This window comes from Bacillus rossius, chromosome 1 (genome assembly GCF_032445375.1).
Source record: "Bacillus rossius redtenbacheri isolate Brsri chromosome 1, Brsri_v3, whole genome shotgun sequence".
In the NCBI taxonomy this organism is placed as follows: Eukaryota; Metazoa; Arthropoda; class Insecta; order Phasmatodea; family Bacillidae; genus Bacillus; species Bacillus rossius.
This window is the reverse complement of record NC_086330.1, coordinates 6,322,533-6,349,006: the sequence shown is the minus strand read 5'-3', so window position 1 is coordinate 6,349,006 and position 26,474 is coordinate 6,322,533. Positions and strand designations below refer to the sequence as shown.

At 43.8% G+C, this 26,474-nt stretch overlaps 2 protein-coding genes across 2 annotated transcripts in view; one reads left to right on the top strand and one right to left on the bottom strand.

Annotated features, from left to right (window-relative positions):
* The window catches only part of LOC134531592 (uncharacterized), a 102,184-nt gene that overhangs the window by 20,996 nt on the left and 54,714 nt on the right, over positions 1-26,474 (top strand). The window lies entirely within an intron of this gene.
* Positions 20,811-22,244, bottom strand: LOC134528617 (sarcoplasmic reticulum histidine-rich calcium-binding protein-like). The gene has a single exon (XM_063362369.1). The coding sequence runs from the start codon at positions 22,242-22,244 to the stop codon at positions 20,811-20,813; it is 1,434 nt and encodes a 477-aa protein (XP_063218439.1).

The window sequence follows — 26,474 nt, the reverse complement described above, 5'->3', positions numbered from 1 at the left end:
AGCCCAAATGTTTTTAAATGGTTGAATGTTGCTAAAGTAATTTTGTTTGGAAAGTTATGTAAAACCACTTGCTTTTAAAAATTCTTGTTGAAATAAAAACAGCTCAATGACTTTGAATTGTGTTCCCCGCTGAGAAATGTCGCCAAGGCTCTCTGTTTCCGCCGCAGTGAGGCTACTCTGTTCTTGGGTGAATGTGCAGTGTGCGTCTCAGCAGCGGACATTGAATCCCTGCTCCGCAATGAGATAGAACGGAAGAAAAAAAAAAATCGAGCATGAACTTCGGGGAACGTCGGGTGTGGAAAAGAAGGCTTCCCCCCCCCCCCCTTCCTGCTGCTGGGACTCCGGCCGGCCCCGCCTGTTCCTTTCACCCGGGGGTTACTCAATCCTGCCCGCGTCGCACTTGTCGCGGGGAACGGAATGGAATGCCGCCTCTCGCGAGTCATTGAGAGGGGGAGAGGGAGGTGTGTTCCGTTACGTCCGCGCGGCTGCCCTCGGCCCGACAGTAGGTACCCACGATAGACTGCGCTACTGTGGCCAGTCAGTTCTCAAGGCGAGAGAGCCACACCCGAAGTTCCCCCAAGTTCATGCTCGCTTTTTTTCCCCCCGTTCTATCTCATTGTATAAACCGGTGTGGCGTTAAATTTTGCGGTCGATTAGGATAGGTTAGTTACATTATAAATACTTTAAAACATTGTGGATGGTTGGTTATATTAGGTAAGTACAGCTACATTAAAAATATTATAAAATCATTTTATGGTTGCTTGGTAAATAATTTTTTAATATGTAGCTATCCCGGGCTAGGAAACCGTTTACATGAGTATCTTTAATGTAGCTATCCTAACCAAATCAACCGTCCACAATGTTTTAAAGTATTTATAATGTAGCTAACCTAACCTAATGGACAATTAGTTATCATGAGTTACAATGAACAAAAAAAAACCGAAGATGCACGATCGGGCGTTTGGCTCTCTCGTCTGTGAAAAGAAGGCTTCCCAGTTCATAAGGCCGTCAATACTTGCAACTGAATAATGTTTATTACTAGAGACCGGAAAAATTCGCGGATTCATTTCGCGATAGGCTAAAATACAAATAGTTATACCTCAGTGCTTCCTCTGCTATTGGCTCACAACTCACCTGGATGACTCTGGGCCAATTAGAAACACCCAACCTAAGGCTTTATCGGATCACAGGCTGCTACGTTGGGACGTCTCAAAACACAGCAGCCAATTAGTGGGTGACATTTGACCGAGTGTACGTAGAACTATGGAGTTCATCCTGCAGGTCATGGAACCCGCGAATTTTTCCGGTCCCTACCATTCACGAAACACAGACAAATGCTACAATATTTTAAAGGTACAACTTGTGCGAAAATATTTTTTTGCGAAAAATGCAATGCCCTGATGATGGAGAATTTCTTTGCTGACTGGCTATGATTCCCCGAAAAAAATAGAAAGAATTCACGTCGTTCTGTAATGGTTACGATTAATCACTTTAACTAATACATAGACATAGAGACTGGAAAAATTCGCGATTTCGATGATCTCTAGGATAGACTCCACAATCCCCTACACACTCGGGCAAATGCCACCTGCTCATTGGCTATTGACTCGTGACACCTGTCAACTGGGACGCTTGCGGTTCGATACTTTTTTTGGTTAAAGGTTTTTTCATTGGCTCAAAAGTCCTTCTGATAAACTAAAAGTCAATCACAGAAGCAATATAAAGATACAGTTGTTTGGAATATAGCGTATCATGAAATGAACCCGCGAATTTTTCCGGTCTCTACTAGAGACCGGAAAAATTCGCGAATTCATTTCGCGATAGGCTAAAATGCAAATAGTTATACCTCATTGCTGTCTCAGCTATTGGCTCACAACTCACCTGAATGTCTCTGGGCCAATGAGAAACACCCAACCTAAGGCTTCATCGAATCATAGGCTGCTACGTTAGGACGTCTCACAAGACAGCAGCCAATGAGTGGGTCACATTTGACCGAGTGTACGTAGATCTATGGAGTTCATCCTACAGGTCATTAAACCCGCGAATTTTTCCGGTCCATAGTCTCTACTAACACATGAAGAATGTGGTTGGAGTATTTGTTCTGATTATTAAAATATGATAGCGTTTTCTCTGAGTTTTACTGCAAAACGGTAATGGACGTTGCGTGAACTGTACAGTTAAATTTGCGTTGCTTATTCATTTTCAATTTGTTTGTGAAGAAAAAAATGTTGTGCGATACGGGATGCATGACGTCACGCTCCATATCCTCGTGAGATGATTCATCCAGCTTCAGGAGGAGTGAAGTTCTTCCTGACTCACGGTCCATTCCTGTTTATTAGATCACTTGCAGGAAGAAAAAAAAAACCGAAAACTGGAAAATAGTGTTAAGGAGAGGGATGGATATCGAAAGACGCCACATTGGTTTCAGAAGTTTTTTTGTGTCGTAACAATTTTTATATAATTTAATATTATTTGCTCTCGTTATGGAAGGGGCTACACATTTAAAGTTTAACAACTACAATAACATATTGTATATTGACATTATTATACCAGTTGTAGGCAAACGCCAGTGACTTCACAGGTTATATTATTTGTAGAGACCGGAAAAATTCGCGGATTGATTTCGTGATAGGCTAAAATTCAAACATGTGTACAATTGTGCTGGTTCTGCTATTGGCTTGCAGTTTAACTGGAGCTCTCTGGGCAAATGACAGACTATTGACCAAAGAAGCCTCGATTCACAATCTACCCAGTGGAGACGCCTCACAAGTTAGCATCCAATGAACACGCGTGTTTGCTTGAGAAATGCAGCTAGGAAAATGGAGGCTATCCTAGAGGTCATTGAATCCGCGAAGTTTTCAGGTCTCTAATTATTTGTAGTATTCAGCCATTATAAACTTCAGACATTCAACTAAATTATACACCCACAAGGTTTTAAAGTCTTTATTTAAATAATAAACACCCAATTTGGTGTGGCATACTAAGAAAACTAGCTTAACTTAGCGTTTTATATATATAAATATATATATATAAATAAAATAGGATGTTGGTATGTATGCATTAAATTGATGAACTCCGACGCCTTTAACCGATCGTCATGAATGTTCGTACATCGAGTTTTTCAAGGAAAAGATTTTTATGCTATTCATTTTTTTTGTAACTCGCCGCTAGATGACGCTGCAAAGCGCATTAACTACTAAACCGTTCCACCGATCGCCATGGATAGAGACCCGAAAAATTCGCGGGTTCATTTCGTGTTATGCTAAAATTCAAATAATTATACCTTAGTGCTGCTTCTGTCATTTGTTCACTGTTAATCTGGAGGACTGAGGGTCAATTAGAGGCCCTCACTCATAGAAGTGTCGAATCACAGGCTGCCCAGTCGAGACGACTCACAAGTCAGCAGCCAATGAACAGTTGACATTTGCCCGAGTGTGTAGAGGATAGTGGAGTCTATCCTGGAGGCAAGGGCGCCCATACCTATGGGCAGGGTGGGTCCGTGCCCCCCCCCCCCCCCTTAGCTTTCAGAAAAAGAAAAAAATTAGGTGTTCTTGAGCATTTTGGCAAATTTTGAGTTCTTTAAGGCCATTTTTGGCCATTTTTTTGTCATTTGGGATGGTTTGCCCCCCTCCCCCTACAAATTCTGCCCCCCCTTACAAACTTTCATATGGGCGCCCTTGCGCTGGAGGTCATTGAACCCGCGAATTTTCCGGGTCTCTAGACATGGGTAAACAGAAAATCATAGGTCATAGACTGATCGCTAGCTTCATCCCCTTGTGGCGGGGTCGTGGTTCGAACCCAGCAGAGACACATGCCCCGCTACGATCTGAGAGAGGTGTAGTCGCCACGCGCTGAGCGCGTAGCCGCGTGACGCAACTTCCCGCCAGGCAGACCGAGCAAACGAGCTCAGCAGCGGCGCTGCCGGCCCAAGGTCGCCGCGGCTGCGTCATGCCCGCCGCGGACTAGCGAGGAGGTTTCATAGACTCCACACACAGTATTTGAAGTGATGTAGGGAAGTTCAGGCAGCAATAAATAACAGGGTAACCGCTTCCAACGTGCCTACGGGGGGAAGACAGCTCGCCAGTTGCTGCCCGGCACGTAGAGGCGAAGATGCGTGTGATGCGCGAGCAAGTGTCGCCCTTAGAGCTCGCGCAGGCGCGGCAGGCATGTGTTCCCGAGGCGTGGAGCTGCTATATACCACGGAGCCCCACTCCAAACGGGTCGTTACCACAACGCCGAAATACCATAACGCCGAATGTCAAAATTGACCACAACGCCGACAGCTAGAAAACTGCTGTGTACCACAACGCCGAAATAACAACTGAATGAATTTGTGTGTGTTTCTTAAATGTGCCTTAACGCTGAAATACCACAATCAAACCTAACCTTACCTAACCTAACCTTACCTAACCTAACCTTACCTAACCTAGCGTAATATAACCTAACTTAACCTATCCTAGCCTAGCCTAACGTAACCTAGTCTAACCTAACCTAGCCTAACCTAACGTAGTCTAACCTAACCTAGTCTAACCTAATCTAACTTTTGTGGCTGTCCTGCAATGACATTTTTCGGCGTTAGTATATTTCGGTGTTGTGGTACGTCCCCCTCCAGAACTACTTTCGTAGCCGCGGCTCAGTGGCGGCTCGCGTCCAGTTACCATTCTTGTTTCGCGTCCGGTGCGTATTTTTGTTTTGCTTCCCTCCCCCCCCCCCTTACAATCCCCTTTTTTTCCTTCCTCTCTTCGGGTCAAGAGGTCACGGGCATCTAGCAAGTCTTCGGGCTCGTTATGTAAATAAAGGTAATTCCTGAATGAGTCCTGCTATAATAGCGAATACTGCACCTATAGATAGTACATAAAGGAAGTGAGCTAGGTTTTTAAGTTGCTTGATATTAGTCATTGGTTCACTGTTAATCTGGAGGACTGAGGGCCAATTAGAGACCCCCACTCATAGAAGTGTCGAATCACAGGCCACCCAGTCGAGACAACTCACAAGTCAGCAGCCAATGAACAGTTGGCATTTGCCCGAGTGTGTAGAGGATATTGGAGTCTATCCTGGAGGTCATTGAACCCGCGAATTTTCCGGGTCTCTAGTCATAACAAAACATTGATGAAATGATTGTTTACTTTTATGAATAAAATTGAATCATTTTTATTTTAATAATAAAAGAATAAATACTTGAAATTATACTAGTAATGAGATTCATTTTCTTACGTACATTTGACGTGAAATTATTTCATATTACACATTTATAAACTAAGTTTTAAGTTTTCACTTCTGTCGGTGCGGCGCAAGTGTACAATGAGCGTAACGGGACACAGCGTAACGGAACAATGACCGTAACGGGACAATGTGAGTAACGGGACACTTTTTCGTCCGTGCAACCGGCGTTCTTCGATTTATTAGACGTCACGTCAAAAAGGGTAAATAAGTTATTATTATTATTATTATTATTATTATTATTATTAGTTGTTGTGTCGAGTGTCACCGAGTGTGTGAGGGACTGCGGTGTCCGGGCCAAACGCTCATGTGATAGCCGAGTCATGTGGCTCCAGTACATTTTGGCTCGGTATTAGAATCAGAGTGAAAATGGTTTGCAGTAGAAAATATTTTTATGCGAATGCCTTCGCGTCCAACATGTTAGACATAATTTAGAGCAAAATGCACGTACAGCAAAGTTTTTTTTTTTTTTTGTAAAAGGTTAAGTTTCCGAGACTCTAGGATAACCGCTCTTAGCGCGTGTTAACAATGTTACACTGTTTGTTGCACGTGAGAATTTTTCTCACAATAACTTATTGACGTGCCAACGTCTAATAAATCGATGAACGCCGGCTGCATGCATGAAAAGTGTCCCGTTACGCACATTGTCCCGTTTCGCTGTGTCCCGTTACGCTCATTTTATATTGCTCTTTGCTAACCTGAACCTCCTAGCATTGCGACCTAGTCCGTGGCGTAATTCTGTTTTCATGCATTTCAATGTAACATTTTCATTGCTCTTTGCGAACCCGTTCCTCCTAGCATTGCTGCAGAGTCCGTGGCGCAAATATATTTTTTTGACTGCATCTTGGTGTTGGGTAAGCCATTTTCCTTCACATCATCCTTGAAACACTCCCATTTGTTTCCTACTTTTCCTATCATCGTCTTATCCTTAACAGAATAACACAGATTGGAAGAAGTTAAATAGCAAACATAATAAAAGTTATAGTTAAAATAATATATTCATTAAATTAATAAACATATTTGAATTAATGAGTGCAAATAAAAGTAAATTTATGAATAAAATTGTTGATTTCATTTCACTCCTTCTTTACATCCATACAAAATAGTGATGATTCAATAAAAATTATTCAATTTTATTCATAAAAGTATACAATCATTTTATCAATGTTTTGTTATGACGTCACGTTAAAGTATCGTCCGTAAACCGACTTTACAGACAACCAATTTTTTTTTTTTATATAAACATATTTGAGTAAATAAAATAATACCTACATACGACTTATTATTCATACTGTTTATAAGTTGTGCCCTAAAATGATTTTATAATACAATAACATAAACATAATATAAGTGGTTTCCTTTAAACTCTTAAGATTTACACCTAAGTATTGATTTAAGCCTGTGAAAATATAAGATTATACAAAATAGTTAAGTTTTTTTTAACCACACGGAATTTTTATGTTCTTAGGTTGGTCATATATAAGTAGGAACTTCTGGCTAGATGTTTTGTAATTTTTCACTTTTGTCGTTTCTGCGAGACAAAATTAATAGATCGAATTTAAGGAAGTATGTTTCAGCATAACTGCAACAAGAATTAGCTCAATCTGCAGTGTCAAGGTCACGATATTCATAACCGTCTCGCGTTTACAAACGCGACTGGTAGTCCGATGAGAAAGGTTCACACTACGCACAGTGCGTGATTCGTTGCAACCAATTCAGGTGTTGTCCAGTGAAAGTTGAAAATTCAGCTGGATGAAAGACCAAGGCTCGTCTTGAAAAACAAACCGAATTATTTTACGGTTTGAGAGAAATACTCATAGCGCGACCACTGACGCGTTAGGTAACCTGCGGTTTCAGCCAACTTTTTGACGTGATAAATAAATCGATGAACGCCGGCTGCACGCACGAAAAAGCATGACTCATTGTCACGTTTCGCCTGAGCCGAGCGTGCAAGAACCGGCCAACCACCATGCGAGAAAATTATACCTAATATCAAACAGGTTAAGGCGGGCTTTGTAACTAATTGTTCATGATTATATTTAAACATATTATTTAAATTAAATTTGCTAAAACTGTAAATAATATTTGAAAATTAAAAAGTTTGCAATTTTTATCAATGTTTTCTTATGACGTTATCACGTAAAATTATCGTCCGTAAACCGACTTTACAGACAACCCCCTTTTTTTTAACAATAGCCATTATGCTAAATACTCCTAGGACCAAAGTTTTAATCTAGGGCCTTGACATGGAAGTTTAATTAGTTACTTATGATAAAACTGAATATATTACTAAGTAGCACAGCGGGGGGAAAGGGGGGGGGGACGTTTAATAATTTAAATATAATAGCTTAAATTTTCATGATCGTCAATCTAATCCACTTGTACAAGAGAAGTGTTTGATGCTATGGCGGTAGGTGTGGTTTCGGGGATATTCTTCCCGCGCCGAGGACTTGTCGCACGCGCGCGCAGACAGTGGTCGTTGCGCGGTTGTTGCGCGGGCCTCTCTCTCTCTCTCTCTTCGCCCCCCCCTCCCCCCCCTCATGGGTCGGTGGGTCCCTGCCCAGGTCAAGCGCGAGTGTCTGGCAGGTGCTGCCCCAAACACCGTCTCACCCGAACCTTGTCCTCGGTTCAATTTTTTTCTTCCCTAACCTAACTAAAAACTAAGTGTGTTTGGGAGGGGTCCGGGTAGAGACCTGAAAAATTTTCTCGGATTCATTTCGTGGAATGCTACAATTCAAATAATTATACCTTAGTGTTGCTTCTGCCATTGGTCCACTGTTAATCTGGAGTAATGAGGGCTAATTAGAGACCCTCACTCGTAGAAGTGTCGAATCACAGGCTGCCCAGTCGAGACGACTCACAAGTCAACAGCCAATGAACAGTTGGTATTGGCCAGAGGATAGCGGAGTCTATATCCTGGAGGTGCAGTCTCTACAGATGTGCGCCCCTGACGGTGACCTGAGACCCGGTGGTCGCAAGAGTACCCGCACCACGTGGATGTTGTGCTCGAGCAGCGAGGGACAGCCAACTCGGCGGCGTGTCTTCGCGCGGGGAGGCCTTGGCGCTCGTCGCCGCTGACCTTGGCCCGATTTGGCGGCGCGGCGTCGCGTCGGACCGACGGCGTGTCTCTGCCTCCTGGGGGCGCGGTGAGGCGGGCCGATAGGCGCGACGCTCGCTGATGATGTCTCAGGGCTCAGGACACAGCCGACTGTCTGGTCAGCGGGGCTGAGGCGGCGACTATGCTGGGTTGGTGGCCCCCAGCCGCTGGTCATTGCCGAAGCCCTAGCACCCTCCCGATCAAACAACAGGGAGCGATCCCTAAGGTGTCGTCCATTAATCACGTGATGTTTTTTTAGCAAATTTTTAACCCCCCCTCCCCCCTAGTGATTTGTGGTGAGGTTTCAGACTTTCCCACCCCCCCCCCCAATAAATCACGTGTATTTTTTTTGCTACAAATTTTTTTTAAAAATTTCAGAATATTATCTTTAAATATAGGTATAATCTAATTTAATTCTGGAAAATTAAGCACAGCGTGTATTCCGCGCCAAAATCACAGTCTTACTGGCGACTGGCAAGCCGAGCCGGGTGGTTCATGTTGCGGCGGGCGGGGATATTGTTGCCTGGCTATGGCGAGTCAAGGTCACACGTCGCTTTTCAGTTTAGTAGAAATCGCGTGAAAAAATAAATACACGTGATATCTCTCTACACCCCCCTCCCCCTTGTGATATTTCGTGATTTTTTCCGATCCCCCCCCCCCCCCTTTTCGAGCCTCTCGTGATTAATGGACGATCCCTAACAGTTCTGTGCCTATATTAAAAAGCTCTGGTGTGTGGTGGCGGCCATGCGCCGAGCATATCCGCTAGTGTGTGGGGCGCTGAAGTAACGACCAGGCCCCCCGTGTGCAGAGACGCCTGACCGTGTAAGCCGCGCCCTGTGAAGGAACCCCCAGGCAGGTCAGGCAGGTGGCTAGCCCGCCAGTAATAGCTTCCGCCTGGCGCATAGCTTCCTGCTACCCCCTCCCCCCCCCCCCCCCTCCTCTCGCCATCCCACATCGACCCCTTCGCGTTTAGAACATGCCCTCCTAGCCTGCAGCACAGAGTGTTTCCACTGGCCGACATCCAGTAATTAATCGCGTGGCTTATTTGCATCGAACATTCCATTTAGTAAGCCATCATAAATTATATAAATTTTAAGATATTATTATTGAAGTTAGTAGATACTTTTTTTTAAGTACTTTATGAAAAAAAAACATGATGAGAGTGAATTTTTACGACCCTGCAACGAAATTTACGCAGGATAAAAAAGAGGCTACATGCAAACAAAAGTTATATATATATATATATATATATATATATATATATATATATATATGTACTAGCTGCAATACCCGGCGTTGCCCGGGCTGAACACAGGGTGAAGGGGACCTTTTTCGAAATCAGATGTAGTTAGTAATTGTCTTCTTAATTTGAATGTCAAGTGTGCAAAATAATTTATATTACTTTCAGATCCCGACAGACGTTGTTCTGCCAGTTTATAGTTATTTACCTGGTCTGTATGTAATTTAGTCTTTATAAAGCAATATAGAAAAAAGCTTAAAAATAAGAGATTACTAATATTGAAAAGATTCCATTATCTAGCTAATGCTCGGCCTGGATTGCAATGCCTCATTCAGTTTTGTTTTGTAATATGTTTGAAGTAGTTCCACATATATAAATCATCTATCCATCTCTCTATATATGTTTATCTCTATCTACATCTATATAGCCTACATCTATGTATCTCTATCTCTATTATCTCTTTATATCTACGTACCTATATACTTCCCACTATCTCTATATATTCTATATATAGCTCTATACATCTATAGGTATATCTCTTTATCTAACCCATTTCATTCTCTATACCTCGCTCTATCTCAACTTATCTCTCCGTCTCTATCTCACTATATATATATATATATATATATATATATATATATATATATATATATATATATATCACTCTATCTTTGTCCTCTTTTATATTTAAATTAATTGTGTCATGCGTGCGCACTTAGACAATAAAAACAGACGAAGTGCCGCTATATAAAATGAAATAAACACATTTTTTGACACGATTGGTGCTCCAACTATTGAAAAATAGTTATACCGTCTCAGTAACCTTCATGGGCATGCGCATAACAAATCACCAAAATTTAATCGCAATCAGATAAATGGTATAGGAACGCATACGGCACAAACAAACGATACTTAAAGACATGACAAATGCATCAAACGATGGTGCGTTTAAAATTCAAGGCAACTCTATCTATTGACGAAGTTAAGAACAAAGAGTATATAAGAACAAAACTGTTATTAGCGTCTTTATTTTGCTAGCCGCTGCGAGCTCCACTAAGCGGACTGGTCCCACCAAGGAGAAAAATATTAATTTGCCAGACCTTACTATGTGTATGATTATGTGTCAGACATAGAGAAATGACACTCACTCACTATTTGTATGTCTATGCTATGACCTATGATTTTTTTCTGTTATAAAATGAAATTATCACTTTTTCACTCCCTTAGGGATGGAATTTCATATTAATATGGGGTCTATGTGTTAATCCAGATTATACGCTAGCTGTAGGCCAAATTTCATTCAAATCCATTCAGTAGTTTTTACGTGAAGAGTAACAAACATACATCCATCCATACTTACAAACTTTCGCGTTTATAATATTAGTAGGATATGTGATTTTTTGAAAATCAATTACTTCAAAATGTCATTGAATACTTTACCATGTCATTAGAAACATTTATTTATTGTGAACTAGCTTAAAACCCGCGACTTCTCTCTTGCATTTCAGAGTATTTATAAAATCTTACCATTTAAAGAAATGTATGTGACTAATTCCAAACTTTTTTTTTCTAAATGAATAGACACAAAGTAGGTACCTACTCTGCGTAATTAATTATTTGCGTTATTTATGCCAAGAGTCTTACATCTAGCTTTGTTTGCTATGAATATATTAATGTTTTTTATGATAAAACATAACTTAACTTCCTTTTCACACCCTTAAAAGACGAAATCCGGAAAAATTAAATAATAAAAATTTTAACTCAATGGCTTAATGTTCATACTTAATTTCTAACCCATAGATATAGTAGATTCAGAAATAGCTATGCATTTTTTTTTAACTAAACTCAACCCCTTTACACCCCTTAGGGGTGGAATCTTGGACATAAGTTAAATATAAATAATAATTTAATTGTTTATTATTTTACCATTGATTTACGTCTTACTTAGTTATTTTTGGAGGTACGATTCTTTTTAATAAATGAAGAGGAACGCGTAGCCACGTACAGAGTCTTGCCTCAAACCAATATTTGATTTCTATAATTATGTATGTTTCAGATTTTATTAGTGTGTTACCTCCATGGACAATTATTTGATTACTCTTTGGACTCTAAAGTTTAATTTTGTTCATGTTGGCTATATGTTTATTTAATTTCTATCTGTGCACAATGTTTACTAATATTTTGTTTGAAGGTTAATGTGGAGGGCAAGTATTTTCAGAATTTTTATATTTAAATTTAGTCAGATTACTATAATTTGGTTAGGTATTAACGTATATTTTTCATCAGATACCAATGTATCAGTCAAGTTAATTAATCCCAGCCATATTGTTTATTTAGGCTAACAATCAATGTTTAAATTTTATAACAATTAGAGAGTTGAATTTCGTATGAGTGCAGGGAAGGATATAGAAGAAAAAAGTTGGGAAAAGCCATTGTTTGAATATGGCTTGATCGTATATTGAGTTCCACGAAAATGTGTTGTAACTTCAGAAAATGGTCTTAATATATCAAGAGTGGCAATTGATAGTAATCCTGTGAAGTTTGGCCACAAATTTAAGTATCAGTTGTTTTAATCAGGTTTGATTTAGCTGAGTTTTGGCCATTCTCAGTATTTGCAATGCCTCAGGCTTGATTTGGTTCATGAAGAATTTAGGTAAACCTGAACGATCTGATTATTTTGAATGTTAAAAAAACAACTATTCTTTGGCACAGATTAAACTGATATGTTTGAAATATTCACAACTTAAACTTTGTCGACAAGCTCAGAGGTAGAGGTGAGAATTTCGTGTGTAAACGATTGAAGCTAGTTTTGGGAAAATAATATCTATTAGGCCTATATGATTTTTCATCCAGACTGTATTATAGCTACATTAATATTTTATTTTTGTTATCAAATATAACTGTTCGAGTAAGATTTTTCTTTTGTTCAACATAAATGAGGCAATATCCTATGTAAGAGAATGGTTGATGGAAGTAGTTAATTTTATGGTTTCAATGATACATGTTAATTCGTTGGAAGTTATTTTGTCATATGATATTAAATTTAGTATTCTATATAAAGCCATGCCTATGTTGAATCTATTGAATTATGATCGATAAAGTTGATGGAAACACTACAATCAGGCTATATCACAGTTACTATATATATATATATATATATATATATATATATATAAATGTTTGTTCCATTTAAATATTATTTTTTATGAATAATAATAGGAACATGGCGCCCATTTAAGTAGAAGAAATTATATTTACAGTAGTGGTCACCACAACGTGGTGCCGTACACATCGAAGAAGGAGGTTGAGTTCACAGAAGTGGCTACCACAACTTGTTGCGGTAGACAACTGTAGAACTTCGGTGTAGTCGACAGAAGTGGCTACCACACGTGTGGCCAAAGTATACACCAGAAAGAGGATGCGACGACAAAGACTTGCCCCGTTTTCATCCCCATTAAAAAAAAATTGTGGCTGTTAGCTTTTGTATTATTATTTATACCCAATATCATGTAGGTATTCCGCTTAATTAAATTAGGAGATGTAATTGTTAATCTTAAAATATAATTACCATTTTTTTCCTCACAGAATTTGAATTTTGCACAATATAAAAATTGAAGTTGGGAGTTTTTGTATTGTTGGTACTCAAAATCATTTACTACCCTTAATTATATCCGGAGAAACAATTATTTATCTTAATAAAATATTTACCCCTTTTTCAACCCTTAGGGGTCGAATATCGCAAAATAAAAATTATTGGTTAATGGTTTTCGTATGTTTATTATTTGTACTCACTAGCATTTGTTACGCTTAATTAAATTCGGAGATATAATCAGTCTTAAAAACATACTACACCTTTTCACTCCTAAGGGGTTGAATTTTTCAAAATATAAAATATGTCGTTGTTTCTATTTGTATGTTTATTATTGGTACCCGATATCATGTATTACGCTTAATTAATTGCCGACATATTATTATTCATCTTTAAAACGTACTTACCCCTTTTTCACCCCTTAGGGGTAGTTTTTCGCAAAATGTAACCGTGTAGCCTCGGGGCAGCGGGCTTGTCGAGTCCCAGTCGCGCCTGTCAGGCCTAGCACTAGACTCCCTGTGCTACTACCAACCTAACCTACAAATAAAGTACCAACCCTTATCATTTAAAAGTTTGATTCGATAGGAACGAAAATAATTACTATCCTATAGTTAAAAAATCTTTCTTTTTTATTTAATGGTTATAAAGATAGGTATTTTAATTTAGTGTAACGAAATTATCACCTTTATTGAGTATAGGTATATGTAAAAACTAACCGAAAGGGTGGTCACACTGTTACACTTGATTTTTTTTTCTTTTTTTTTTCTTGTGGCAGATGTTTGTAGTCTTTACGTGCGTGAATACTTTCGTAATTTTTGTTGCTAGATAACTTCCCAATTTTAACTGAATTTGTTTCAAAAATCTCAAATGGGCAGTTAAAATGTTGATAGTGAGTTTTAAACAAACAAAAATCTTCCCGAAATGAAATATTTGAGAAAATGACAATTTTATGTAAGGGGGAAAAAAGAACGAAAATGCCGTCCTGCATGTCCGTAAAAAATACATTTGTTCAAAAATGGCCGAATTTAATTAACGAAAGACATTAAAGATTTAACACGAATGTATTAGTTATTGACATTGGTATGCGGGATATAAGCACTCCTGAATTTAATAAAATGCTTATTTTCTTAAATATTATTTTAATATATTTTTTTTTTTTTCCCCCGTTTTTAGACTGAAGTTGGTTCGCTTGTAGAGATCCATCCCCCCAACAGAGAATATCCAATAAGTAGAGACCGGAAAAATTCGCGGGTTCAATGACCTCAAGTATAGACTCCGCTATCCTCTACACACTCGGGCAAATGCCAACTGCTCAATGGCTGTTGACTTGTGAGTCGTCTCGACTGGGCGGCCTGTGATTCTACACGTCTACGAGTGAGGGTCTCTAATTGGCCCTCATTACTCCAGATTAACAGTGGACCAACGGCAGAAGCAGCACTCAGGTATAATTATTTTAATTGTAGCATTTCACGAAATGAATCCGCGAATTTTTCAGGTCTCTACCAATAAGGAACCTTCGCCAACATAGGAGTGACGTCTCTCTGTCTCTCTTTACTTACTCCGTGGTCGTCACTTCCCGACTCTGAGGATAGAAAAACTTGTCCAAGTATTCTCGGAAATGGTACAGGCGTGAATCAAGCGTTAATAGGTCCAGAATATTCCTGCGATTTCCAAGGAAAGGCAGTGCCTGGCTTTTTGTTTATAGTTATAGCCACGGTTGTTTGCGCCCTTGAAGAACCTGAGCGAGTTATGAACAAGGAGAAGTGGGGTACCCAATCACATGTAACCGGTCAAAGAACGTGACCTTGTTATCGACCAATGAGCACACTAGGAAGGCTTGAGCGTATAGGCAAGTTACTCTAGCCTGCAGCGAAACAATCGTGTCTCAATTTATAGTTCAAGGATAGGAAAAGGCAATTGTAACATATCAACCGTATTCCAGCTTTTACTTCCTATACGTATATTTGTTTTTATAACTACTTTGTAAATGGCGTTTAAAAAACATGTCATTTTAGAAACTCGACTCATGGAGAATAGCAATACTTTGCGAATGAGGCGTGGAGAACAGCGATGCTTTGGTAGGGTGGAGTGGAGGGGTGTACCTCACAATGAACAAACATTCTCTAATGTTATTAAACAGTAGTCAATAAAACTATTTACAAACTTAAGGAGTTTTATTAAAGCGACGACGTTTCAAATTGATGACACTTTTGATCCCAATCCGTGGTGTAACTCTTTTTGATTTGTAAGTCCCGGAGTTGGTAACCAAGGATTTGGGAGCCCACTAGCATCTTGAAGGTCCCGTTTCATCGCCCAGATTTTTCGTGCATGTAGCCAAGAAGACGCAAAAGCCTCTTACTCAGGCACTAAAGTGAACACTGATATTCCGATTCAAGCCGTAGCATTCAATTGCACCGTTAGTTTTGGGAACAACTGACGTGCGCCGTCCTTACGGGCATTTTTTATTGGTTGACCTTACGCGCAGTCCACGTCTTCACAGCTGTGAGTTACAAATATTTACTACAACAGCTAGGGCCGTGAATTTTTTCGCGGGGAAAAAAAAAATCCGAATGCTCACCAGACTGCGATAAGTAGGGACCGGAAAAATTCGCGGGTTCAATGACCTGCAGGATGAACTCCATAGTTCTACGTACACTCGGTCAAATTTTACCCACTCATTGGCTGCTGTGTTTTAAGACGTCCCAACGTAGCAGCCTGTGATACGATACAGCTTTGGCCGGGTGTTTCTCATTGGCCCAGAGTCATCCAAGTGAGTTGTGAGCCAATAGCAGAGGCAGCACTAAGGTATAACTAGAGACCTTAAAAATTCGCGGATTCATTTCGTGACATGCTACAATTCAAATAATTATACCTTAGTGCTGCTTCTGCCATTAGTTCACTGTTAATCTGGAGTAATGAGGGCTAATTAGAGACCCTCACTCGTAGAAGCGTCGAATCACAGGCCACCCAGTCGAGACGACTCACAAGTCAACAGCCAACGAACAGTTAGCATTTTCCCGAGTGTGTAGAGGATAGTGGAGTCTATTTTGGAGGTCGTTGAACCCGCGAATTTTTCCGGTCTCTAGGTATAACCATTTGTGTTTTAGCCTATCGCGAAATGAACTCGCGAATTTTTCCGGTCTCTAATAATACCTAAATGATTTAAAATTTGAAAAAAAATGTGAGTGTAAGTGAAGACGAAGGGGTTCGCCCGCCGCGACAGGGACTGAAGGAACTGGTCTCCCCACTCCCCAGGAGCCGCCAGGCGCCGTCAATGACTCCCCTCACCCTGTCGCTCGTCCACAATGGCCGCGGTGCGCAGGCTTGCCAACCCCCGCGCCTCGCCTCCAGGGCGACGCATCCCAGCACCGAGTGCGCTTTCCTCGCGGGCGAATCTTTCTTAGCACAGCACATTCTTCCGTCTACTGAGAGCTTCCTGGATGTTCCCCCCTTGTGGGACGTCGAAGAACATTTCCGAGTGTGGCCAGCAGTGCTGATAAAGTCTTAAGGGCTCAGGACACAGCCAACTGTCTGGTCAGCTGAGCGAGATACAGGGCTGAGGCGGTGACTGTGCTGGGTTGGTGGCCCCAGCCGCTGGTCATTGCCGAAGCCCCAACACCCTCCCGATCAAACAACAAGGAGCGATCCCTCACAGTTCTGTTACTTAAGAAGCTCTGGAATGTTTATAAAAGAGAACTGGAATGCTACTCCCACCCTACCCTGATAGGGCGCATATGTGGGAGGGGACAGTGAGAATGCCTGTTGTAGGTTGGAACAATCTGTAGCCGTGTGAGATTTGGGCTGGTGTTCTAGCACGAGGGAATCCAGGGTGTGGCACGAATTCGTCTGATAAAAAAGAACTTTAATTTTGCATGCAAATAATTAATAGAAATAAAATTGCTATTGTGATATTATAAATACGGTTGTTAAAGTGTAAATTCAATCATTTTTTAAAAAATCTAAATAAAAACTCAGTATTCTATATTAATATAAACACGTTTATAAAATCAATTATTTAATGTAGTATTATAATCGAGAGTTACTTCAGACAATGGCCGTGAAAGCCTGCGAACATTACAAAACAGCATTGTTGGTAACAACACATGAGCTAAATCAATTCAACACGCAATAATTATGAATAAAAAATTAATCGCCACACACGTAAACAATAAACACGCTCTTTCCCAATGGCTGCGGTCCGCTGTCTTTTAGAGATTTCTGAGACTTCCGCGCAGACGCAGCACCGTGGTTACGCATTTCCGTTACTTCGACATTAACGAAATTACTCCTACCAAATGTCGTATACCGGGAGCTAAGGTTGGTACACATCAGAACTAGAACAAAGGAGAGTGGGATAGTTTGTTGTTTGATACTAATCATTCCATACACGATACACGTAAAAAAAAAAATGGGGTGTGGCTGTGTCATGGACACGGCCGTGTGTTGTACGTGAATACGTGTACGTAACAGGTCATATTTTCTATACAAAACATAAAATACGCTATTTTATGTATGTTATAATAATGTTTGAACACTAAGAAGTCCTTCGGGTTTCCATTTTTTTGTTTATGATAGCAACTATTTCCATTTGTCGGGTTCAGGAAAGAAATCAAGTAAACAAATAATTACCGTGTTATAACTTTATTAATTATAGGTCTGTGATACGAATAGTACGACACAAATGGCGTACAGGATACATCGTGACTTCTGGTAAACGTTAAAACAATACAACGTTATGCAATCGATAGATTTTGACGAGAGCTGACGATTGAAACTCAAACGAACGTCGTAGCTTCTCAGAGTCAAAAGTTATTTCTACTAAATGGAAATCTCTAAACGCAGCAAAATGACCTCAAAATGGCGGCGCTTCCCCCTCACTTAGCGTAACGAATTATTTGATCCTTTAGCTATCCAGTGGTGTAATTAAATTTTGGATGGAGATGATAGGTGTGTAGCTGCAACACCGAACTGTATCCCCCGATTTTGTTATCATTCGTTTTTTTAATTGCCTCCTACTATGGAAGCAATTTTAAAGACGTATTCACTTTAAAAAAAATGCTCGGTTTATTTCTGAATGTTTGTAACTGTCCCTCGATATTCGAATGTTGGCCACCCTGTGCTTCTGCGGAAGGGGAGGGTGGGGTGAGAAGCTATGGAGGAGAGAGAGAAAGGCACAAGGGTGGTCTGAATTCCTCTCGTAGCTAGACTGAGGGTGGGTGGGTCGAGCCAAAGCGAGCCCGGCCTCTAAACCCCTCCACCCCCACCCCCTTTTTTTTACTGCCCCACCCCCTTTTCAAATCCTAGTGGTTGACAGCCTGTAGTGCGTATCAGCTGATGCGAGCACGGCTAAAATACAAATAGTTATACCTCAGTGCTGCCTCTGCTATTGGCTCACCACTCACCTGGATGACTCTGGGCCAATGAGAAACACCCAAACAGAGCTGTATCGAATCACAGGCTGCTACGATGGGACGTCTCAAAACACAGCAGCAAATGAGTGGGTGACATTTGACCGAGTGTACGTAGAACTATGGAGTTCATCCTGCAGGTCATTGAACCCTTGCGTATTTTTCCGGTCCCTAGCGATTATTTAGCGGAGTCATTCTCTCCAGGCTGGAATCATCTGGCCTATACATGATAGTCTTTCTAGAGTGCTCATTGGTCGATAACATGGTCACATCCTTTTGGCGGGTTACTTGTTATTGGGTAGCCACTTCTTGTTTACAACTGGCCCAGGATCGTCAAGAGCTCTGCAGTCCAATCAGCAACGTGAAGCCGATGTATAGGTGCTTCAAGTCCACTTTGTTACCCAGAGAATCTATGAAATAATCGTGGCTCTATCTGTAAGTGAATATTGCGGAAATAGTTAGCCAGTTACTTACATTATTAATGTCTGTTTGACCTTTTTTTTTTGATAGTCGATAAAAGTATCGTACATCGGGTGCTAAAATTTGTTACACAGCGAAAACTTGCAATGCTTATATGTATAGTTACAACATCCGAAATTATTTTTAAAAAAAAGCTAAAGCTATATTTCAAACATGTTTTATATTCTGGCTTCTTCTGTGGCTGTCCCAGAGTCTTGAAAAATTCGCGGATTCCTTGACCTCCAGGGTAGATTGCATAACCCTCTGCACGCTCTGGGGAAAACTCACACGTTCATTGGCTCATGTCTTTTGAGATATCTCAACTAAAACTTGGATTGTCGGCTCCCAGCCCTCCATACAAACTTGAAGACTCGTAGAAAAAGCAAAAAAATAACTAAAATGGTTTAAATTTTTACCAATCGTGAAGTGAATCCGCTAATTTATCCGATTGTACAATATTTAGGGCCATTTATTTTTCGCGAAAGGAATTCTAGGCCAGCTGTGTGTTAAAACATTGTAGCGACCTCTGTGTTTCGTGATTGGTTGAGTTTCTTTCAGTTTCATGACAACACGCCCAGGGGCAAAAATCTGTTACATACCTGCCACGCCCCATATTCTGTGTGGTCGAATCTGAGCCAATGAGAAGCATCCAGGGGCGCAGATCTGTAAGACTCGCAAGGGGGCGTGGAAAATACGAAGGGGCGCACGGAAAATACACAGAGGGTGCGGAAATACGCAGGGGCGCTGAAAATATGGGGACCCGCGGAAATTCACAGCGGGCGCGGAAAATACGCAGGGGGGCCCGCGTGAATACTCAGGGGGCGCGCGAAAATACGCAGAGGGCATGGAAAATACGCAGGGAGCCCGCGGGAATTCACAGGGGAGCGCGGAAAATACGCAGGGGGGCCCGCGTGAATACTCAGGGGGCGCGGAAAATACGCAGGGGGCCGCGGGAATTCACAGGGGAGCGCGGAAAATAAACAGGGGGGCCCGCGTGAATACTCAGGGGGCGCGGAAAATACGCAGGGGGCCGCGGGAATTCACAGGGGGCGCGGAAAATACGCAGGGGGGCCCGCGTGAATACTCAGGGGGCGCGGAAAATACGCAGGGGGCCGCGGGAATTCACAGGGGAGCGCGGAAAATAAACAGGGGGGCCCGCGTGAATACTCAGGGGGCGCGGAAAATACGCAGGGGGCCGCGGGAATTCACAGGGGGCGCGGAAAATACGCAGGGGGGCCCGCGTGAATACTCAGGGGGCGCGGAAAATACGCAAGGGGCCGCGGGAATTCACAGGGGAGCGCGGAAAATAAACAGGGGGGCCCGCGTGAATACTCAGGGGGCGCGGAAAATACGCAGGGGGCCGCGGGAATTCACAGGGGGCGCGGAAAATACGCAGGGGGGCCCGCGTGAATACTCAGGGGGCGCGGAAAATACGCAGGGGGCCGCGGGAATTCACAGGGGAGCGCGGAAAATAAACAGGGGGGCCCGCGTGAATACTCAGGGGGCGCGGAAAATACGCAGGGGGCCGCAGGAATTCACAGGGGGCGCGGAAAATACGCAGGGGGCCGCGGAATTTCGCAGGGGTGGCACGCGAGGCCCGAGAGTTTCAGCACGTAGGTTTTAACCGACACAAATCATTTCTTGTATGTTGTGTACCGACTATATGTTTTGCCAATATGCATTAAATAGCAGAAAACATTGATATTTACAGAAAGTTAATTTTCCATTAAACATAGTTTTGACATTTACGTGTATTGTCCCACAGTTGTGTCAGTTCCCAGCGGGAGGGGGGGGGGTCTACGCTGGTGGTGGAGTCTGTGCTCCTCTGTGTCGGGCGGGCAGTCTGTGCTCCTCTGTGTCGGGCGGGCAGTCTGTGCTCCTCTGTGTCGGGCGGGCAGTCTGTGCTCCTCTGTGTCGGGCGGGCAGTCTGTGCTCCTCTGCGTCGGGCGGGCAGTCTGTGCTCCTCTGTGTCGGGCGGGCAGTCTGTGCTCCTCTGCGTCGGGCGGGCAGTCTGTGCTCCTCTGTGTCGGGCGGGCAGTCTGTGCTCCTCTGCGTCGGGCGGGCAGTCTGTGCTCCTCTGTGTCGGGCGGGCAGTCTGTGCTCCTCTGTGTCGGGCGGGCAGTCTGTGCTCCTCTGCGTCGGGCGGGCAGTCTGTGCTCCTCTGCGTCGGGCGGGCAGTCTGTGCTCCTCTGCGTCGGGCGGGCAGTCTGTGCTCCTCTGCGTCGGGCGGGCAGTCTGTGCTCCTCTGCGTCGGGCGGGCAGTCTGTGCTCCTCTGCGTCGGGCGGGCAGTCTGTGCTCCTCTGGGTCGGGCGGGCAGTCTGTGCTCCTCTGTGTCGGGCGGGCAGTCTGTGCTCCTCTGTGTCGGGCGGGCTGTCTGTGCTCCTCTGTGTCGGGCGGGCAGTCTGTGCTCCTCTGTGTCGGGCGGGCAGTCTGTGCTCCTCTGGGTCGGGCGGGCAGTCTGTGCTCCTCTGTGCCGGGCGGACAGTCTGTGCTCCTCTGTGTCGGGCGGACAGTCTGTGCTCCTCTGTGCCGGGCGGACAGTCTGTGCTCCTCTGTGTCGGGCGGACAGTCTGTGCTCCTCTGTGTCGGGCGGGCAGTCTGTGCTCCTCTGTGTCGGGCGGACAGTCTGTGCTCCTCTGTGTCGGGCGGACAGTCTGTGCTCCTCTGTGCCGGGCGGACAGTCTGTGCTCCTCTGTGTCGGGCGGACAGTCTGTGCTCCTCTGTGCCGGGCGGACAGTCTGTGCTCCTCTGTGTCGGGCGGACAGTCTGTGCTCCTCTGTGCCGGGCGGACAGTCTGTGCTCCTCTGCGTCGGGCGGACAGTCTGTGCTCCTCTGTGTCGGGCGGACAGTCTGTGCTCATCTGCGTCGGGCGGACAGTCTGTGCTCCTCTGCGTCGGGCGGACAGTCTTTGCTCCTCTGTGTCGGGCGGACAGTCTGTGCTCCTCTGTGCCGGGCGGACAGTCTGTGCTCCTCTGTGTCGGGCGGGCAGTCTGTGCTCCTCTGTGCCGGGCGGACAGTCTGTGCTCCTCTGTGTCGGGCGGGCAGTCTGTGCTCCTCTGTGCCGGGCGGACAGTCTGTGCTCCTCTGTGTCGGGCGGGCAGTCTGTGCTCCTCTGTGTCGGGCGGACGAGGCGCCGCGCCAGACCGCGTGTGCGCGCCCGTGCAAACACGAGGCCGCCGGCGACCTTGCGGCTTCCCACGCCCGACTCCCGTCTCAGGGTCGCGCGGCATTCTGCGCCCGTGCCGTCACCACCGCTCCCACAACACAGCCTGGATGCGTGCTCCGCCGGGACCTTCTATTGCTAGAGACCGGGATAATTCGCGTATTCATTTCACGATATGCTAGAATCGAAACAACTATACCTTTATATTGCTTCTGCGTTTGGCTTACAGTTTATCCAAAGGACTTTGAGCCAATGGAAAACCTTCAACCAAAAGAGTATCTAATCGCAAGCGTCCCAGTTGACAGGTGTCACGAGTCAATAGCCAATTAGCGGGTGGCATTTGCCCGAGTGTGTAGGGGATTGTTGAGTCTATCCTAGAGGTCATCGAAAGCGCGAATTTTTTCGGTGTCTATCTATTGCTGTTCGGCAGCTGAGGTGCGCGGCGTAATCAGTAGCGTCACTGCCGATTTACAAGTAGAGACTGGAAAAATTCGCAGATTCAATGACCTCCAGGATAGATTCCACTATCCTCTACACACTCGGGCAAATGCCAACTGTTCATTGGCTGTTGACTTGTGAGTCGTCTCGACTGGGTGGCCTGTGATTCGACACTTCTATGAGTGAGGGTCTCTAATTGGCCCTCATTACTCCAGATTAACAGTGGACCAAATGGCAGAAGCAGCACTCAGGTATAATTATTTGAATTGTAGCATTTCACGAAATGAATCCGCGAATTTTTCAGGTCTCTATTAACAAGTCTGTTCTTGACTTTCAAAGTCCCACTGATTGCACAATCTTGGTGTATCAAGTCTACGCATCAGCAAAACCGGGGACGACAATATTCAGCTTTATTTCTTGATAAGGCAGGTAACCCCTAGGCAAGACGTGACGGACGCACCAAACGATAGTGCCTTACAAAGTCAAGGCAACGCCATCTATTGACGAAGTTCTAAAATAAACTGTTCTTAGCGGCTTAAGTTCGCTAATAGGATGGATTTCCCTAAGTAGAAGGATAGGAAGTTGCCACACCTTACTGTATGACCGTGTGGCGGACATAGAGAAATGACACACACTCATTGTTTGTGTGTCTGTGACCTATGTTTTTCAAGAGAAGACTAAGATATACATCAAGTTCTGTCCCTTCCCGAACACGCCCGAATATTCTCCTTCGGCCAACCTCGGGATTTGTTTTATTTTTGCGCAGGAAAAATGAATTCAAATGTTAAAATCGGTCGGTTAGGTTAGTTACATTAAAACACTTTAAACACTATGGACGGTTAGTTAGGTTAGTATAACTACATTAAAATAAACAGAGAAGTAAATATTGTTACAATCGCGCTTGGCTGCAGTGCTTGGCGTCGCCGCGCTCGTTCGGCCTGTCTGCGCCCCCTTCCACCCACATCCTCTCCCTGGTATCTCGTGTCATACTATCGCGCGACATCCTGACCGTCGCAGCGCGCACCTGCCTCAGATCGAGTTACTTAAAAGAGGCCGCACTGCGGCATAAATGACTCAGACATGTTTATCGGCGCGTTTTGTGGGAACCCGATGCTTGTTGCGTTTATCGGCGTTCTTTGAGCAGCCGCCGCGTCCTTCGACAGGACTCACGACGCGTTTCTGGACATTTCGATGGCGAAGGTCGCGCGATATCTCGGAGACATGCCCGATTGTTCTGGACAGGAACCGAAGGGCTATATAAGGAGGTTGGGCCGACCTTCGAGTTAGTCAGAGTCTGAGAGAGTTCGGAGTGTTTAGTCGGGAGTTCTCCCGCGGCGGAGCTTCCGGGCGATAGAGTCGCGGGCGCGGTGGAGTCCCGAGTGAAGTTCCGAGCGAGGCGTCGAGTGGGATCTCGGCGAAGGGAAGTGCGACAGCGGCGGAGTCCCGCGGCGGAGACCCACGAGGGGTGCTGCGGCGAGAGTTGCGCCAGAAGTGCGGCCCAGCGAGGCGTGCGGAACGAGTGACTGGGGAATTGACATTTCTTTAAGTGTAATTAATTATTTGCCATCTTAGAAGATTATTTGTAAGTGATAAGTAGTGGTAATAAATAAAACTGTGTGTGTGAAATAAAATCTTTAATTGGGCTATCCTTTACGAACCCGCGGTAAATCGTAACAATATATATGAATAAACCCGAGGTTGGCCGAAGGTGAATATTCGGGCGTGTTCGGGCAGGGACAGAGCTTGATGTACATCTTAGGCTTCCCGATTTTCAATTGTAAAACTTAATTTGCACCTATTTTATACTTACTTAGGGATGGAATTTCATATCATATGTAGTCTATGTCACTCTCTGTAAGCATTAACTGAGCACTGGTTTTTTCTAAAATCAGCCTCCAAGGCGGGTTACGGGAGCGTTGATTTTTAGGGCTTTAACACATCCCCCGGCACATTTTACACCATACCCCGACCTATGGGATCGGGAACACGTCAAACCAAAAAAATAATATATTTTAAAAATTTTCACAGTTTTGGTTCTTTTACCCCCTCCCCTTCCCCTAGGGGCACAGTTGACCCCGGGTCAAATTCCCACTATGCCCCGACCTCATGAATACACAATAACAATGAGGAAGTAAACGCGCCCTGATTGGCCCGGCCAAATAAGTCAACGACTTCTCTCGCAGACGGCCGCCAATCACAAGGAAGGAAACCACAGGGGCGGGTATACCTAGTTGCAGTCTAATAGGAGTTCAAATCTTTTCGCGAAAAATACATGGCCCTGGTGGTAATTCCAAGGTTTAACCCCTCACCCCCCATCCTCGACCTGTCACATTGAAGCTCTAATCAAGGATAATACTTTCAGGCTGATGAATAGAGACTGGAAAAATTCGCGAGTTCAATGGCCTTCAGGATAGACTCCACGATCCTCTGCCCTACTTGGGCAAACGGCACCTGTTCATTGGGTGCTGAATTTTGAGGCGTCTCAAGTAGGTAACTTGTGAATGGACACTTCTTTAATTGATGGTCTCTGATCGGCTAAGAGTCCTTCATATTAACAGCAAACCAATACCAGATGCAAGCAAATGTATAATTATTTGAATTTTAGCATATCACGAAATGAACCCGCGAATTTTTCCGGTCTCTACTGATGAAGGCTCGTACGAAACTGAGCAGCCAGTCCCGACTCCCCCTATGAATGCTCTTTTGTCCGAAAACTGTTTTCATCATTTTAAGGTATTTTAAATTGTTATGACATCAAGTTGAAATATTTTAAATATTCTTAGTGAGCCAAAAAGGCCATAATATTATTAGCATCGCTGTTGAGACTTTTGACTTGAAGCAACTGTGTTAAAATAATTTCAAACTTTTTTTTTTTCCGTTATCAAATGACGTCACGAGATTGTCCTCTCCGTGTCGAACTGGTTGATGTGTACATGGTGATACGTTCGTATTGCTTCTTGTCGTCAAATGAAGCTACGAGATTGTCCTTTCCGTGTTGAAGTGGTTGATGTGTACATGGTGATACGTTCGTATTGCTTCTTGTCGTCAAATGAAGCCAAGAGAGTTCTCCCCGAGTGTGTACACGCGCCGGTGAGTGCGCGGGTATGAACAGGTTGCCGGGGGTGGTGGGGGGTGTACCGGCTGTGCTGGCAGTCAAGGACGGCGATAGGCGCGAGCGTCCGTGGCCGCAATACCTCCGTCTCTCTCTTGCGCAACTTCAGCCTGACGTCTGACGTGTTCCCCTGCAGGCGACCAGCCATCGACCCGCGGCCGTCTCGAACCTCGAGCCTGCGTTCGTCTTCATCTGTGTGACCCTGACTCAGCTCCCTGTCGCGTCGTTCCAGGTTTTTGCTAAAAAAGGGATAAATACATTTCAGGTCTTATTGCATTGCATTCATGCACTAGTTCCACCCGGAGCTGGGACACACCAACTACACTATTACTAGGGACCGGAAAAATTCGCGTGGTTCAATGACCTGTAGGATGAACTCCGTAGTTCTACTACGTACACTCGGTCAAATGTCACCCGCTCATTGGCTGCTGTCTTGTGAGACGTCCCAACGTGGCAGCCTGTGATTCGATACAGCTTTGGTGGGGTGTTTCTCATTGGCCCAGAGACATCCAGGTGAGTTGTGAGCCAATAGTAGAGGCAGCACTGAGGTATAACTATTTGTATTTTAGCCTATCGCGAAATGAATTCGAGAATTTTTCCTGTCTCTAGCTATGGTTATTTTTGCATGCATGAAAGACCTATTACGAGGCAATACTGATCATTGCATTCAAGAATATTTTCTGTACCATGGAAAAGATAATCTTTCATTCAATAATTGGACTAATAATGTGCGCAGTTGAAACTGGA